The 14,761-nt window shown below is 59.3% G+C and overlaps 1 protein-coding gene across 2 annotated transcripts; it reads left to right on the top strand.

The window, feature by feature from the left end:
• Positions 1 to 3,685: 3,685 nt before the first annotated feature.
• LOC124231467 (ICOS ligand-like) lies at positions 3,686 to 14,019 on the top strand. Of its 2 annotated transcripts, XM_046648267.1 has the most exons (7): positions 3,720 to 4,393; positions 6,382 to 6,422; positions 7,565 to 7,924; positions 8,630 to 8,923; positions 10,009 to 10,190; positions 11,012 to 11,046; positions 12,018 to 14,019. In XM_046648267.1, the coding sequence occupies exons 1-7, from the start codon at positions 4,380 to 4,382 to the stop codon at positions 12,106 to 12,108; spliced, it is 1,017 nt and encodes a 338-aa protein (XP_046504223.1). In that variant the 5' UTR covers positions 3,720 to 4,379; the 3' UTR covers positions 12,109 to 14,019. The 2 variants fall into 2 exon arrangements, with proteins under 2 accessions (XP_046504224.1, XP_046504223.1); XM_046648268.1 differs by lacking the exon at positions 11,012 to 11,046 and having other exon boundaries at positions 3,686 to 3,780; positions 10,009 to 10,170.
• Positions 14,020 to 14,761: the final 742 nt, after the last annotated feature.

The following is a 14,761-nucleotide window of genomic DNA, read 5'->3' as shown; positions in this document are numbered from 1 at the left end:
TGACTCCAAAAGGGGATTAGTGCCCTTATAAAGGGGGCCCCACAGGGCTCCCTCACCCCTTCTGCCACGTGAGGATACAGGAAAAGTGTGCAACCAGGAAGAGGACATACGCCACCCATGCTGCACCCTGATCTCGCCCTTCCAGCCTCCAGAGCCGTGAGAAAGACATTTCTGTCTATAAGCCGCCCGGTGTGTCATATTTCGCTACAGCAGCTGGATCAACTGAGACAGCCTCATCTAAGCCACTGTCTTGGACGCAGGCCTGAACAGGACAGTGGCGGACCTCCTCTGAAGGAAGGAATTCAGCAGCAGGCCGCTGTGCACTCCAGTTACAGCTCTCCCCTGGGCCTCCGGCCAGCCAGCCCACCCCACAGATTTTGGGTTTATTCAGCCTCCAAAATTGCCTGAGCCAATTCCTTGAAATAAATTTCTCTCTCTTTATATACATTCTCTTGGTTCTGTTTCTCTGGAGAGCCCTGACTAATACAGACATCTTCATCGCATCCACAGGAACCTTCTCTCATGGCAGGAATGGAGAACAATACTGGGCTCTGACATCACAGATCTCATGCCCAGAGGCTGATGTTGCAAGATCTGTAATGAAACCGAGATCATGCAGCCCCAGAAAACACGGAGGAAGTGGAGATGAGGGCATCCCAGCCCACATTAAGACCTTCCTGGGAGGCCAAGCTCTGGATCTCTGGATCCAAGCTGACCACAAAGACGTGCACCCATGGTGGCAACTGACAGGTCAGGGCATCATGACGGCTGTGCCCTGGCGGGCTGACTCCAGGCTGCTTCTGCCAAGGTAACCGACACCATGGGGGCGTGTCCCCACCTCATGTCCACTTTCTATCAGACTGCTCCCAAGCAGGGGCCACAGCTTTACATCTTTAATTCCCTCCCAAACACCTTGAGATTCTCCCTTTAAGTATTTTAATCCCACCCACAGGGCCCTTGTTTGTGACTCCCTGCGGTTGGCTGAATAACGACCCCCAAAAGATGTCCCCATCCTAGTGGCCTGTGAATGTCACCTTATAGGGAAAAAAAGGACTTAGCCGATGTGCTGAAATCAAGATGGGGAGGTTGTCCTGGACCATTCAGGTGGACCCTAAATGTGATCACAGAGGTCTTTACCAGGAGAGGCAGAGGGGGACTTGACCTCATACAGAGGAGAAGGCCGTGACCCTGGAGGCAGAGATGGAGGGGCAGCTGCAAGCTAAGGGATGCCTGGGCCCCCAGGGGCAGAAGCAGGAAGGCCCCTTTCACTGATTTCAGACTTCCAGCCTCTGGAGCTTCGGGAGAATCCATTTCTGCTGTTTTTAAGCACAGAGGCAACTGACACGGCCCCTAAGAGAAAAGGTGGGCTTCCCGGGACGAGGGATAAGTCAAGCTCCGAGCAGCAGCTGACGCCTGCGATGTCACAGCATGTGGCTGTGCTGGACCTCTAGTCAACTGGCGGGAGAAGCGGAGGGCAGGCCTGGGCCTCCAGCGTCAAGGTGCACGCTCCTTGCTTCCAGGTCTGCTCCGAGCTTCGAATCCCCAGCATGAATACAATTCCTGCTTGGTTCTAAGGTCGCCTAGATATTCCTCTGGACGAGCTTCTCTCTCCACACCCCCTGACCACCTGAGAAACAGTCATGGTCAAGGGGAAGAAAGGAAGACCTTCCTGAAAGGCAGGAAGCCTCCTGAGGGGCGTTCTTTTCTCATGTGTTAAAATCCTCTGTTTGTAACCCACACACCAGTGTTGGTATGAGGGCTCTGTGTTCATTAGCTCACAAGAACCACATATTAACTAGCCTACTTTGTGAGGAAGGTGTTATAATATCCCCCACTTCAAAAATGGGACAGAGGGGTTGAGTAACTTGCCCAATGTCACACAGCTCCTGAGAAGCAGAGTTGGGATTTGAACCTAGCACACACTTCTCAGGCTGAGGTTCCTGGGGCTGATCTTGGTCCCCCTCCTGGGGGTGCCCCTGCCTCCATGGCCCTAGTCCCACGTGGATGTCCCCTTCCAGCCCAGCGGCACTTCCCTGCCTGCTCAACAAACAGAGTACCACTCTTGGGTGGGCCTGGCAGCTGCGCTTGGCCTTCTGGGGTCTGGGGCGCCGGCCAGCTCTCCCGTGTTAGCCCCTTCTAGACCCCTGCCCTCCACATCTCGCGGTGGGGCAGTGTCCGGACTGAGATGAAGGGCTTCGCTTCCGGACCCAACGGACTGGGCACCACATGAGAGGGCACCCTGTGAGGGGGACTTAACCTAGGCCGGGAGGTGGGTGGGGGAGGGTGCTCTCCATCCCCCAGCAAACCTAGAGATTGCACGTGGGGCCCATCCCTCCCTGCTCCCCATCCAGGCGGGCGGAGTCAGGATCCTCGTGGGAGCCTCTGGGGGTGGTGCGCAATCCAGGCGTCAACCAATCAGCGCAGCCCCTCCCCTCTCCGCCTGCCCAATCACAGAATCCCGGGATTTGTGGGCGGGGCTGGACCGGGAAGGCTCGGGAGGTGGCCGCCCTCCCTCCGCACCTGCGGGTGATGCTGGGGCTGGCCGCCCCCAAACGCGGTCCTTCTCTACCAGCTGCTGCCGACCCAGGGGGAGAGGATCCAAGACCAACAACATCACGCCCCCTCCAGCCCCTCTGGGTCTCAGCCTGTGCCCCCTCGACTGTACCCCTATACTTTTGCAAGGTGCGCATTGGTTTTCTAGCTCCGGGAATGGGAAGCGTCCTGAGACTCCCTCTCTGAATTAATTTATGCCCACGCCCTGCTCTCCTAGCCAAATCCTACCTTTCCTCCCGGCCCCCACACCGTGCCCCTTTCACGACGCCCTCGCACCCCCAAGTTCAGACTGTCCTGCCCTCACGGGACCCTGGACCCTGAGCCCTGGCCTGGACCCCCGGCCCTGCCCTTCCGGCTAAAAGGGAGGGTGGCCACCTCTTTAAATCCCCCATCCCAGTCCCCTAGCCTGACCAGGGAGGAATGAAGCCCGGCTTCAGGACTGCATGCCCTCCCTGGCCACCGTTTCCCCGGCAGCTCCGACTCCTCCTGCGTACTCTCAGGAGCACGTGTCCCCACCTCCCGGCCCGTCTCTTTCCTTCCTAGTCTTGTTTGTTCGTGTCTCAGGAATGTTAACTTTCACGGGGCAGATAGTCTGTCTTTTTAAGCTTTCTCCTTAGTGCTCACATAGGACCTGGCCAGCACTCGAGCGAGAAATCTTTGTTGGATGAATGACAGCCTGGGGAGGTGACTGGGGCCAGGGAAGTCCCCCTTGGCTTTGCCCTCACCTTACCGGCTGCCCTCTTCTGACCCCCAAAGGCCAGCCTCTGCCTCCCCATCAGCCTGGGCAGCAGGACCCACCCCTCCTGCCTGTTCCACCGGACAAGAGTTCCAGACCTGAGATGGGGTGCCTGGGACCCCGGGCCCTTCCAGGGAGGCCTCTGCAGGGGGGGGGCACCCTATTCCCTCGTGGCCCCACCTCCTTCACCTCATTGGCACCTACCCAGCCGGTGCCAGAGGGTGGAGGGGGAGCACTGACTCAGCTGGGCCGAGAGAGGAGGAGTGGGGGGAGCTGGGCGGGGTGGGGAAGGGAGGAGATGGCTCCGAGCAGCCTTTCCCACAAAACAGGGTGCCACGCCCCAGAAGCTTAGAGGAGCAAAGATGAGTGGGTTTCCAGGCGGTGGGCTTCTTAGGGCTTTACTAAGTAAATATGCCGCAGCATGTGGCCCAGGACCCCGTAAAGGACAGGAGAACAAAGTTGTCGGGGGAGACCCAAGGCTGGACTAGAAGGTGGGACCTGCCTGCCTCCCCTCCTCCCCCACTTCATTCATTCGTTCCTCAGCAGTCCTGCAGCGCTCGCTTTACAGAAGACCTGGAGGTCCCGACACAGCCCCGCCCGCCCGGGGCAGGGGCGCGCGGCCGCATTGGCGGGGCGCAGGGGGCGGGCGGAGCCAGGGCGCTGCGGGGCGCGGACGCCCTGCGCCACCTTGGGGGCATCACTTGGCCCCTCACGGCCCCTGCAGCTGCGCCAGCCCAGCCGCAGCACTCCGGGCCGCCCTCCTCCCCGGTACCATCGCCCCCGCAACGTCCCGGGGCACCTCCGGCGCTCAGGCCCCCGACTGGCCCCGTGGGCCGCGCAGGCTCCCAGCGGCCGAGCTTCCGCCGCGCCGCACCCGCCCGCGGCCGGGGCCCGGGAGGAACTGGGCCGGGGGCGGGGCGGGGCGCGGCGGCCGGGGCGGGGCCGGGGCCAGCTCTTGCGCCGGGTCCGGCCGAGCGCTCAGTCTAGGCGGGCACGCGGCGGGCGCTGGGCTCCCGCGCCTGGAGGTCTGCCGGGCCCGAGGGCTGCCGCGGCCTGAGGTCTCCCGCGCTCCGAGTTCTCCGCTCCCACCATGTGGCTGAGAAGGTGAGCGCGCGGGCGGACGGGCCGGGCGGGAGCGGTGGGAGCCGCGGGGGCGCCGCGGTCGGGCCGGGGCTGGGGCCCAGCGCGCCCTGCTGTCCGCGGCCGGGGTCCCCGCTCAGCTGGCGGGGCGGCGGCGGGGAGTCCGCTCGGAGGGTCGGCCGCCAGGGAGCGGAGCGACATCGGGCGGGACGGGCGGGCGACGCGGTCACCTGCCGGCAGGTGGCATCCGCCCAGGGGAAGGCGCGGGGAGGGCCGGGCCGTGGGGGTGGACCGCAGGGCGTAGGTGTGCTTGGGGGCGGGGTCCCTGCGAAGGGAAGGGAAAGAGCGAAAGCTGGAAGGAGGCAAGACGCACCGCACACATGCTCACTACCCCCTCCCCCCCCCCCCCCCCCCCCCCCCCCCCCCCCCCGCCCCCCCCCTCGCCCCTGCTCATCTGGGATTCCCCCCTCCCGCATCAGCAGAGCCGAACTGCCTGGGCCAGCCCAGGGCTCCTGGCTTCCTCCCGGCCTGAGGGGGTGGTTGACGGCTTTGCTCCCAACGTTTTGCCAAAATATCCCCTTCAGGGCATGTTGTAGGGGGGACAGCCTGTGTCCCCCTTGATGAGCTGGTGAGGCACTCCATCCCTATATGTCCCACCCACACAGCCCAAAAGCCTGCCCACACTTGGGTCCCCATGCCCAGTCTTCCCAGTTAGAAATAGAGGTAGTTAACACTGTTCCCTAAGAGAGGAAAATAAAACTACTAGACTATCACAGCCGTCCACACCCAGAGCCAGGGGCAGGGGCCTGGGTAGTGGGGGCCAGGGTGGAGGGTGGGACGGGGCCAGACATGACAGCAGGGTGGGAGGAGGGCCAAAGGGGCGGTACCTGGGGAGCAGCCAAACTGTTCTCCCCTGCTAGAGCCCAGAGCAGATGCTGGTGCCCTCCAGAAAGCCCCCAGAGGCCCTGAAGGGCACGTGCTCCCTGGACCCTGACCAGAGACACAGTGGGCCTGGTGAGCACCCACTGGGTGGGCGCCATAGGAGACCAAAGCCGGCCACAGAAGGGTTTTCACAGCTTTGTATTTTGGAAGGTTGCTCTGGCTGTGGGAAAGACGGCTGGTGGGGTTAAGACTAGGTGGAGGTTTTGGAAGCCATCCCTTCAAGCAGAAATGGTGGCCCCAACGGGGACAGTGAGAGAGGCCACGCCCACTGGCAGGCTGTGGCCTCTCTGGTGTGTGGGCGACCCCCTGGTGGCCCTGCTTGGCATAGGCAGGACAGCAGTGCATGCCCGATGTTGCCTGCATGGGATGTGCCTCCATGCAGACTCACATGACAGCTGTGGGGGCAGAGCAAGGTTTCTGTGGGTCCAGAGCTCAGGGGACATGGCATCCTGGGAGGCCTGCTGGAGGGGCTGGCTAGGCGGAGGCATGCAGGGCGCAGAGCCTCCCAAACTGAGGCTGCTAGGAGCCTGGGAAGTCACGAGAGGGGTTTGCTGGCCTCCGGCAGCTCGGGAGGAGCCGTCAGCTTGGGTTTCAGAATGATCATGTTCCTCCAGAGGGTAGTCCCGCAGCTCACCTGCCCCTGCCATCGGTTGTCTTAGATCTTCTCTGACTCTCCAAATTTAGATGAAGCTTTGGATATAAATACCTTGAAAGTGTTTTTTCCCGATTTTATAGAGTTTCTTGGAATGCATCCCCTGTGAGGCTGGGCCACCAGGGAGTGGAAGGCCATGGCCACCTTTTATCATCACACTCTCATCATTGTTTTACAGGGGGTGGGGGCTGCTTAACTCAGGAGCTGGCCTGGTGCAGGGCTGCCAACCCCTAGGGACGTGCTGTGCCGGGCCGGGAGGACGTGGTCCTGGCTCCCTTCCCTCAGCTCCCAGGGGGCCTAGGCCGAGGGGCTGGCTGGCTGTGGATGTGTCACATTTCCGTGTGGGTGGACCCGGCTCCTGCCCGGGAGCAGCAGCCTGCCAGTGGGACTCATCTGCGTTTCTGGTTGTTTCTTCCAGTCTCAGACTGCTGCTACTGTTGTTCAGCGGCCTGCAAGCTGGTAAGTTCAGACGGAGCTCTTCCTGGGTGTGAGCAGCAGCGAGACAGCTTTCCAGGCCTTCCAGTCTGAGCAGTGAGGACCACAGGATGCTGACGTCAGCAGGCTCCTCACCACAGGGCCCTTAGGAAACAGCCGGGCCCCCAGCTCCGGGGTGACGTGGGGGACTGAAGGCCACAAAGGGGAAGGCTGTCCAGACCCGGGAGTCCTGTTTTATGTTGTGTTTGGCGTAGGTAGAATGCACTTCCTCCCACGCGTGTCAGCCCCTCCGCTTTCCAGATGAGCCAGGAGCCCGGGGCTTCCTGTTTCTCCCGGCACCTTCGTCCCAGTCAGCCCTGGGGAGCCCCCAAAGCCACCAGCTTCCAGAAGAGCACAGAGCAGGGATGCGGCACTGCAGCCGAGACCCAGGCCTTGCGGGGCCCTCCATCCCTGAGGGTGGCAGGGTCAGGGGACACGGCCACCTTCCCTGCAGGCATTTAAGTGGCTGTGCGATGGTCAAACCACTGATACGTTACATGAGCCTTTTCAGACGTAGTGCAGACGGCATTATAATGCTGTTGTTGAGAAACTGATGTTTTCTTTCAAACGCTGAACTTTAAAGAAAACCTTTTTATTTTGAATTCATTCTAAACTCCCAAGAAATAGCAAAAATAGTGCAGAGGGGCCCAGGCCCCCACTTATCCCAATGCTAGCCTCCTACATATGATAGGAAATAACATCAGACGATACGTTGGGGCAGCTTATTGTAGGTGTCTGAATTTCTAAAATATGATTGCATTGCTACGTGTATTTTTTCCCCCTCCCCAGAGCCTCAGTACATAGTTGTCTATCCTAGCTGTATGTCTTTCTCGTCCTTCTATGTGGGCCCCGGTCACAGCATGGCCACTGACAAATGAGTGGTGTGGTTCTGTGCCCAGGAACTAAACCCAGGCCACCAAAGTGGACTGTGATGGAACTTTAAGCACGAGGCCGTCAGGGCCAGCTCCCTGTGTGCGTCTTTATACATGCCTTTTCTACAGAAATGAGTCAGACTTAGTGTTTGAGTCTTGCAACCAAGAAGCTACCTACCCCACCCCCTGTAGAGTGAGTTTGAAGCCAGGAGCCACCCTCTGAAAGCAAATTTTGTACTTTTTGAATCGTTGCAGATGTTCAAGAAAAAGAAGTCAGAGCGATGGTTGGCAGCAACGTCAATCTCACCTGCATTTACCCAGAAAAAAACAGCTTTGATTTAAGTGACCTTTTTGTTTATTGGCAAATCAGTGTCCCTGGCCAACAGGAAACCGTGGTCGCTTACTACCTCTCTGGGAACAGCTCCACCGGCCACCACGATGACCGCTACCGGCACCGGGCCCGGCTGTCGCTGGAAGGCATGAAACAGGGAGACTTCTCTCTGCTTTTGTCCAATGTCACCCCCCAAGATGCCCAGAAGTTTAAATGCCTGGTGTTCAGGAAATCCTTAGGACCGATGGAGATTTTGCAAGTTGTGATCACGCTGAACGTGGCAGGTAAGGCCGTGCGGCTGACAGAACGGATTTCATCCCAGCCTTACGTCCTGGAAAAAGATTCCTAAGACCCTTTTTCTGGCTCAGTCACCTGTTTTTTCCCATAAAGAAAATCCTATCTCTCGTAGCGGGCTTCTGCTGAACTGTGTGTGAAGGTGAACTGGTTAAAAAATTGTTCGGCTCATAAGCGAGGTTTCCGTAACCTCAGGCGGCCTGTTTCAGAAGAAGCCCTCATCTGGCTATCTTTGCCTCCAACTCTCCAATTCAACTCCAACTGGATTTTTTTTTTAATGAAATTGGGAGAGAGCGCGCTATAAGGCACTAAATGAGATCAGAATTTAGGAAGAAAGTTAAAGTTGCTCAGCCCGCTTGCTCGGGGCCCCGTGCAGAGGAGAGACGGGCTGTGTCTGTTTCAGATGAATTACAGAGTCTCTGTGTCACTAGATTCAGATGAGGCCGACCTTCTTGGAGAGGGAAGCAGCTTCCAGTCACTGCCCGCCGGGCTCAGGAGCCTCTTGCTGAGGGTGAAGGGGGGGACTCCAATGGTCTGTGCCCACTGCCCAGACCACAGCCCTGGTCCTGCCTCTCCACCAGGGTCAGGGGCACAATGGGCCACCTCCCTGTAGCCTGGCCTTCGGTGCTGTCTACCCCTCCATTTCTGACCTTCACAACCTGGGGTCCCTCACTGCCCGTTTCTCTCCCCTGCAGCCAACTACAGCATGCCCGTGGTCAGCATCCCCAGCGCCCCCTCCCAGGACAAGGAGCTCACCTTTACGTGCACGTCTACAAATGGCTATCCAAGGCCGAATGTCTACTGGATCAACAAGACGGACAACAGCCTGCTGGACGAGGCCCTGCAGAACAACACGGTCTCCTTGAACGAGAGGGGCTTGTACGATGTGGTCAGCATCCTGAAGATCCAGTGGAGCCCCAACGTGAACGTCGGCTGCTGCATAGAGAACGTGCTTCTGCACCAAAACCTGACCGTCAGCAGCCAGACAGGTGAGGTCCCCGGGGTCTGCACCGCCGCTGCTGAGATGACAGGTGGAAGTGGGAGGCGAGGGGCCTCTGGGATGGAGTCTGTGGGCCCCGCCTGCTGCAGCAAGGGGGTGCCGCCAGCAGGACCCTCACATAACCTCTCCTGCACTGCAGGTGGGATGTAAAATGGTGCGGCCGCTGGGGAGGACAGTCTGGCAGCTCCTCAAAAGTTAAATGTAGGGTTTCCATGTGATTCAGCAATCCCACTCCTAGGTGTGTGCCTCAGAGAATTGAAAACGAGACCCAAACAAATGCTTGTACGTGAGCACTCATGGCAGCACCATTCACAATCGCCAAAAGGTGGAAAGAAGCCGTGCCCGGGGTCGGGTAAAGGAGTAAACACAATGTGGTCCGTCCACGTGGTGGAATAGCGTTCAGCCGCAGAAAGGAATGCAGGGCAGACACACGCCACAACGTGGATGAACCGTGAAAACATTGTCCTAGTCAGAGCAGCCAGACGCAGAGGTCCCACATCGTGATTCCTTTGATGTGAAGTGTTCCGAGTAGGTAAACCCGTACAGACAGAAAGCCTCTTAGAGGTGGCCGGGGGCTGGGGGCGGGGACGGGGAGTGACTGCTGATGAGTGTGGAGGTTCCTTTTGGGGTGATGAAAAGTTCTGGAACTAGGCAATGGTTATGGGTGCACTACACTGTGAATGTACTAAATGCCACTCAATTTTCGCTTTAAAAAGGTGAATTTTATGTGAATTCCACCTTGATTTTTTTTTTTTAAAAGCCAGCAATAAAGCTAGAAAAAAATTAAATTCGGTTAAATTTTAAAAGTCAGATGAGTCTGATGCTGCACACCCCTCCCCAGGCGTGGAGGTTTAGGCTGGGATCACAGCCACACAGGCAGGTGGGGAGACTGAGACCCCTGGAGAGACGAAGGCTCCCCCTGAAGTGAGAACCCTTCTCCGTTTTGGGGTTCACAGCGTGATGCCAGGGCAGCTCTTTGGAATGGCTATGTCCAGTGCTCCCTTCTTCAGGATGGAAAGAGACCCCCTTCCTCCTTCCCCTTTAAGTCTTGGGTTGTTTTCCTCTTTCTCATAGAAATGCTCACTGGGACCAAGGACAGCATCACAGAGAAACCCACCGAGACCCACGAGGAGAGAAACAGAGCCCTGTTCAGCATCCTGGCCATCCTGGCCGTGGCTGTGGCCGTGGCCACAGGCTGGATGTGCAGGAGCAGGTGCCCCGGGAGAAGCGGCACAGGTACCCGACGGGCGCGCGAGGTAGATGGCGGATGTTTCTTCTGTCAGTGTGAGCGTTTGCCTTTTTCAAAGCAAAGCCCTGTTTACAAGCTCCTCAAGATGCTGCTTTCTTACGAAGGCAGTTTTAACGGCGTTAACATTCGTGAGCGTCAGCAGCCCCCTAGCTCCAGGATGTGGCTTGGAAGCCCTGACGCCTCAGGCTGCACATTCCTGAAACGGCCTGGCTTCCAGGGGTGGGATGGGAATGACGGACTCCGACTTTAGACGTGAGGACGCACTTCATTGCTGTGGGAGCTGAGCCGCCGTCAATCCTAACAAAGGCTGTCTGTCCAACCCCAGCCAAACCCAAAGACAGATCCATTGAGTCTGGGTTTTGATTGTAAACCAAAGTAGCAGAACTCACAGTGGAGGCAGAAGAGCCCAGAATGTGGACACGGTGACGACCCCGTGTCACAAGACAGGCCTGCAGGGCTGGCCTGGGGGCAGAGGTCGGTGGGCATCCCCAAGGGTCCTAATACAAAGTAGGGCTCTTCCTGGGCCCCTGGGAGGGTGGGGACAAGGGCAGCGCCTGGATAAATGGACCAGTTGCTGCTGGATTGAGGTAGCTCACCGCTGGAGCCCTCCCCGATGGAAGGAAGTTTCCACGTCCCGTCCTGGAGTTTCCAGTGTGTTGCCAATTCCATCATCCCAGAAATACTTCCCCCACCCTCGGCCCCACTGCCAATCTGGCCAGGCCGCAGAGTGTCTTAAAGGGTCTCCCTGCACTGGGGGCGCTGGGGTCTTTAGAGGGGCCCCTCCCTGCCTTTGCTGCCCATCCTGAGCATTTGTGGTTTGCTCTGCAGGTGCCTGGCAGCGAGGCCCAGGTAGGAGCTCACCGGTGAGTTTGCCAAGAGGGGAGGAGGCTTGTGGAGAAAGCGGGCTGGTTACGGGGCCCCGGCCAGCCTGGCTCTTGGCTTCCTCTGCTGTTTGCCTTTTGGCACGAGCAATACTTGATGACCAGGAAGTAGATGTTTCCATTTTCAGAGACTCGGTGAAACCCCCAGTGAGGCTTAGGGTATTTCCTACTGGCTCCCTTTGGCATGGGTCCTGTCCTTGTGTATACTCACTGACATACAGACATTCCGAACACACACAGAGCCTGGGACGCTGACCCCCGGGCACCTCCACCCAGCTTCCATTCTCCATCCTCACTGCCTCCGTGCGCCCCTCCCTGCAGGGGACTCCAGCGAGTCCAGATACCACGTCCTTGTAATAGAGCAGTTAGCTGGTGTCTCCTGGCAGAGGCACGCACCCCACAGTCCTGGGAGCAAAGGTCGATGTGATTCTCATCCTGATTTGGGGAAACATTCACACGGGGTCCCCGGTTTCCAGCAGCAGGTGTCTTGGGCTGCTAGGGGCCAGGGCTTTGCAGTCAGGCTGGTCCGGCTCCACTCCTTAGGCAAGTGACCGCACCTCTCTGAGCCCCATTTCTCCACCTATGAGCAGGAGTCCTCCTGGGGAGGGGGGGCCTGAGGTGTGCACAACCTGCAGCACAGTGCCTGGCCCACAGCACCCACCACAAGTGGTCCCACCTGTGCAGCTAGGTCACGCTGGCTGACTTGCTGCGGGAGATGCACTCCCCAGGCCCGCGTGAGCCCATTTTGGGTGACTCTGGGGCACGGCTCGCTCAGACATCTGGGCTGGCCTGTTCCTGCGGAGTCAGGCGCTGTGCACTGCTCACAGGCAGCTGCTTCTGAGGCTTCAGCCTCGGTTTTCACCGTCCTGAGTCCTGAGAACCCCACCTCTGCCCCCCAAACAGAGGTGAGCAGGCCCAGGGCTCATCCGTCTCCCTTCTTCTCTCCTTCCAAGACCGCATGTGACGAGAACTCACCCCCCGAGATGTGGACAGGGCTTCTGTGAGATGCCGCGGGGGGACGTCGGACGGCAGCTTGAGAATTGACTCGGGTGGCTGGTGACAAAAGGGGACTTCATGGACCTGGAGCCTCTGCGGCCTGGAGGGGACATGCAGGGGCTTCTCCTGGAAGGACCACGCCTGAGTGCAGGGGGGACATGCTGCATGGTGTCCTGATACCGGAATGAGACCCTTTCTAAAGGGTCCACAGCTCTGGGACACGCATGTCCCAAGGGAGTGGGCTCCTCGCCTTCGCTGCTGAACCCAGAAGGGGAAAGGGGCCTGGGACGGCTCCTCCCCACAAGCCGTGAAACTCTTCTCAGGATCCCAGACACGGCCAGGGGACAGGGGTTTCTGAGACTGGAGGAAGCACGTCCCGTTTGCAAAGAAGAATAGGGGCACCCACCCTCTTCCAGGACGACTTCTGCTGGGTGGAGGTCACTCGGGCATTTTGGGAGACGGAAATGCAGGGGCTCACTGTGATTCTGCCATGAGGACCCCACCCCACCCTGAGGGCAGGAACCCACGTGTCTGTGCACGTGGGTGTGTCCCAAATGCAGGAAATGGTCAACACCGAAAAACCCCTGGAAGACTCCCCCGGAATTCACTGGGAACTTGTTGGTTTTGGTCAAAAGCTAGGTTTCCCTCCTAAAAAGCACAATGAGGTTTCTCGAGAAGAGAGTGTGCCGCCGGGCCCCACCTACACGGGACACAGGAGCCTCTTGGGCACTCGGCTCTGCCGCGGGAGAAGCAGAAACACTGCCCGGACAGGACCGAGGACACGCATCTCCAGGGGACACGGGCTTGGACATGTGACCATCGATGTCCTTCAGGGTGGCCACGATGTGGCTGGAGAGGGCACGCCCCCAGCGGCCTCTCAGAGTGAGTCAGTAGGTCCTCCCGAGCGTGGGGCGGGCAGCTCCTTGCCACTCTCTGCGCTGGTCGCCCACAGCCCCCCGCCTGACCTCCTCCCAAAACCTGCACGGTCGAATGGTGGCCTCTGACTCAAATGCCGGGGTCCTCGGAGCCCAGCAGGCCCCCCAGGTGATGGGAGCCGGACAGTGGCCCAAGTCCACACAGGTGTGCGGCCCGTGGCCCTGACCCTCCCCGGGCAGTTTCCATGTTGGTGCCTAGAGTGGACCTAGCAGTTTGACCTTTCCAGCAGGTTCTGCAGAGGAGGCTCTGGGTACCCAGGTGTGCAGCCCCAGGGGAATGGGGCCTATTGTTCCGCCCGGGGTCAGGCAGCACTGACACCATGTAAGGCGTACATCCTAGACCCAGATTTGGAGCCAAAGTGAGGACGGGCGTCCATGGGGAAGCAGAGTTCAATACTGCTATAGGAAATTGTCTATCTGTTTTTGTACCAGAAAGCCCTCACACGGCTTTTAGATGAGTGTGATGAGGGAGGTACCCAGACTTTTAACGTGAAAGCATTAGAAGACGCTCGTTGTTTCTAAAAGGACAGAAATGTTGCCAACTGGCATCTGGAGCGAAGAAGCCCAAGGAGCCGCTTGGGGTGCCTGACGCCAGGACACACGCCCCACCCCACCCCAAGCCTGGGCCGAGGGTCCTGCACCACCCTGCAGCCTCAAGGCCTGGCCTGCCATCCCCCGCAGACCCTGAGCGGCCCCTGGAGACCCTCGGGGTGGCTGAGGCCGTGCTCTCCACACTGAGTCATCATCTTCCCACTGGTCCCAATGGACCCTCGTGGCCTGGCTCCCTCTCCCTCACTGCTCCAGCGTGCCCCTCCAGGGGCCTCGGGTCTGGGGAAGACGGGCGTGCCTCTAGAGGGGACCGAAATGCACTTTGGTGTCTGCGAGGCTTACACAGGTACCCTTCGCCCTTCCAGCCTGAGCAACCGCTGTTCACTCCATATGCTGTGTTGCAGGCAGGCTGAATGCCAATATTTTGACATCTGTTTCAGAAAACTGACATAAGCAAATACAGGTATAAGCTGTGCCTATGTCCAGTGGCTTCAGTCAGCACAGCGGGTGGTGCCCGGTCATCTCAGTTCATCCTCACTACTGGTCTGGGGCACCTGCCTCTGCCCCAGTGGTTCTCACCCAGAGGCGGTTCTGTCGTCCAGGGGACGCTGGGCAAGTCTGAGACATTTTGGGTTGTCCCATTTGGGGGTCGCTGCTGGCCTCCACTGGGTAGAGGCCGCTGGCACAGGATGGCCCATGGCAGAGAAGCATGCCACCCACAAGTCGGTGGTCCCAGGGTGAGGGCACTTGCCCATGGGGGGCAGGGCGAGTGGATCTCCTCCCTCCTGTCCCCGTTGCTCTGGGCCTCGGGAGCACTGCCGCCTGACACGGTGGTTCCTGCCCACGGCTGGCTGTGGCACAGGAGAGGTGACTCATGGTTGACAGGGCCAGGCCTGGGATGTTCCAGGTCAGGGTCGTCAGCCTCCTTCCCACCCAGCACAGCCCCTGGGTCTGACACCCTCGGTCAGAGGCTGGAGCCCACTGTCCTCCTCCATGTCCTCCCTGTCCCCACCCCACCACTCGGGCTGTGGTCCGAGCACCGGGCTCCGCCCTGAGAGTGTGATTCATTGCCACATGTTCTGGGGCCTCCTGACCCCGAGGTCAGCCTGGAGCAGGTGCCCAAGGCTGCCGTGTCACACCCGAGTGGGGGTTCCCCAGGCAGGGACGGGGCTGTGAGGGGGGGCGTGGTCGCCCAAAAGGCAGTGGGGTCTTCGCTC

This window comes from Equus quagga, chromosome 21 (assembly GCF_021613505.1).
Source record: "Equus quagga isolate Etosha38 chromosome 21, UCLA_HA_Equagga_1.0, whole genome shotgun sequence".
Lineage (NCBI taxonomy): Eukaryota > Metazoa > Chordata > Mammalia > Perissodactyla > Equidae > Equus > Equus quagga.
Note: the sequence above shows the minus strand (reverse complement) of the source record. Positions and strands in the feature narration are given on the sequence as shown.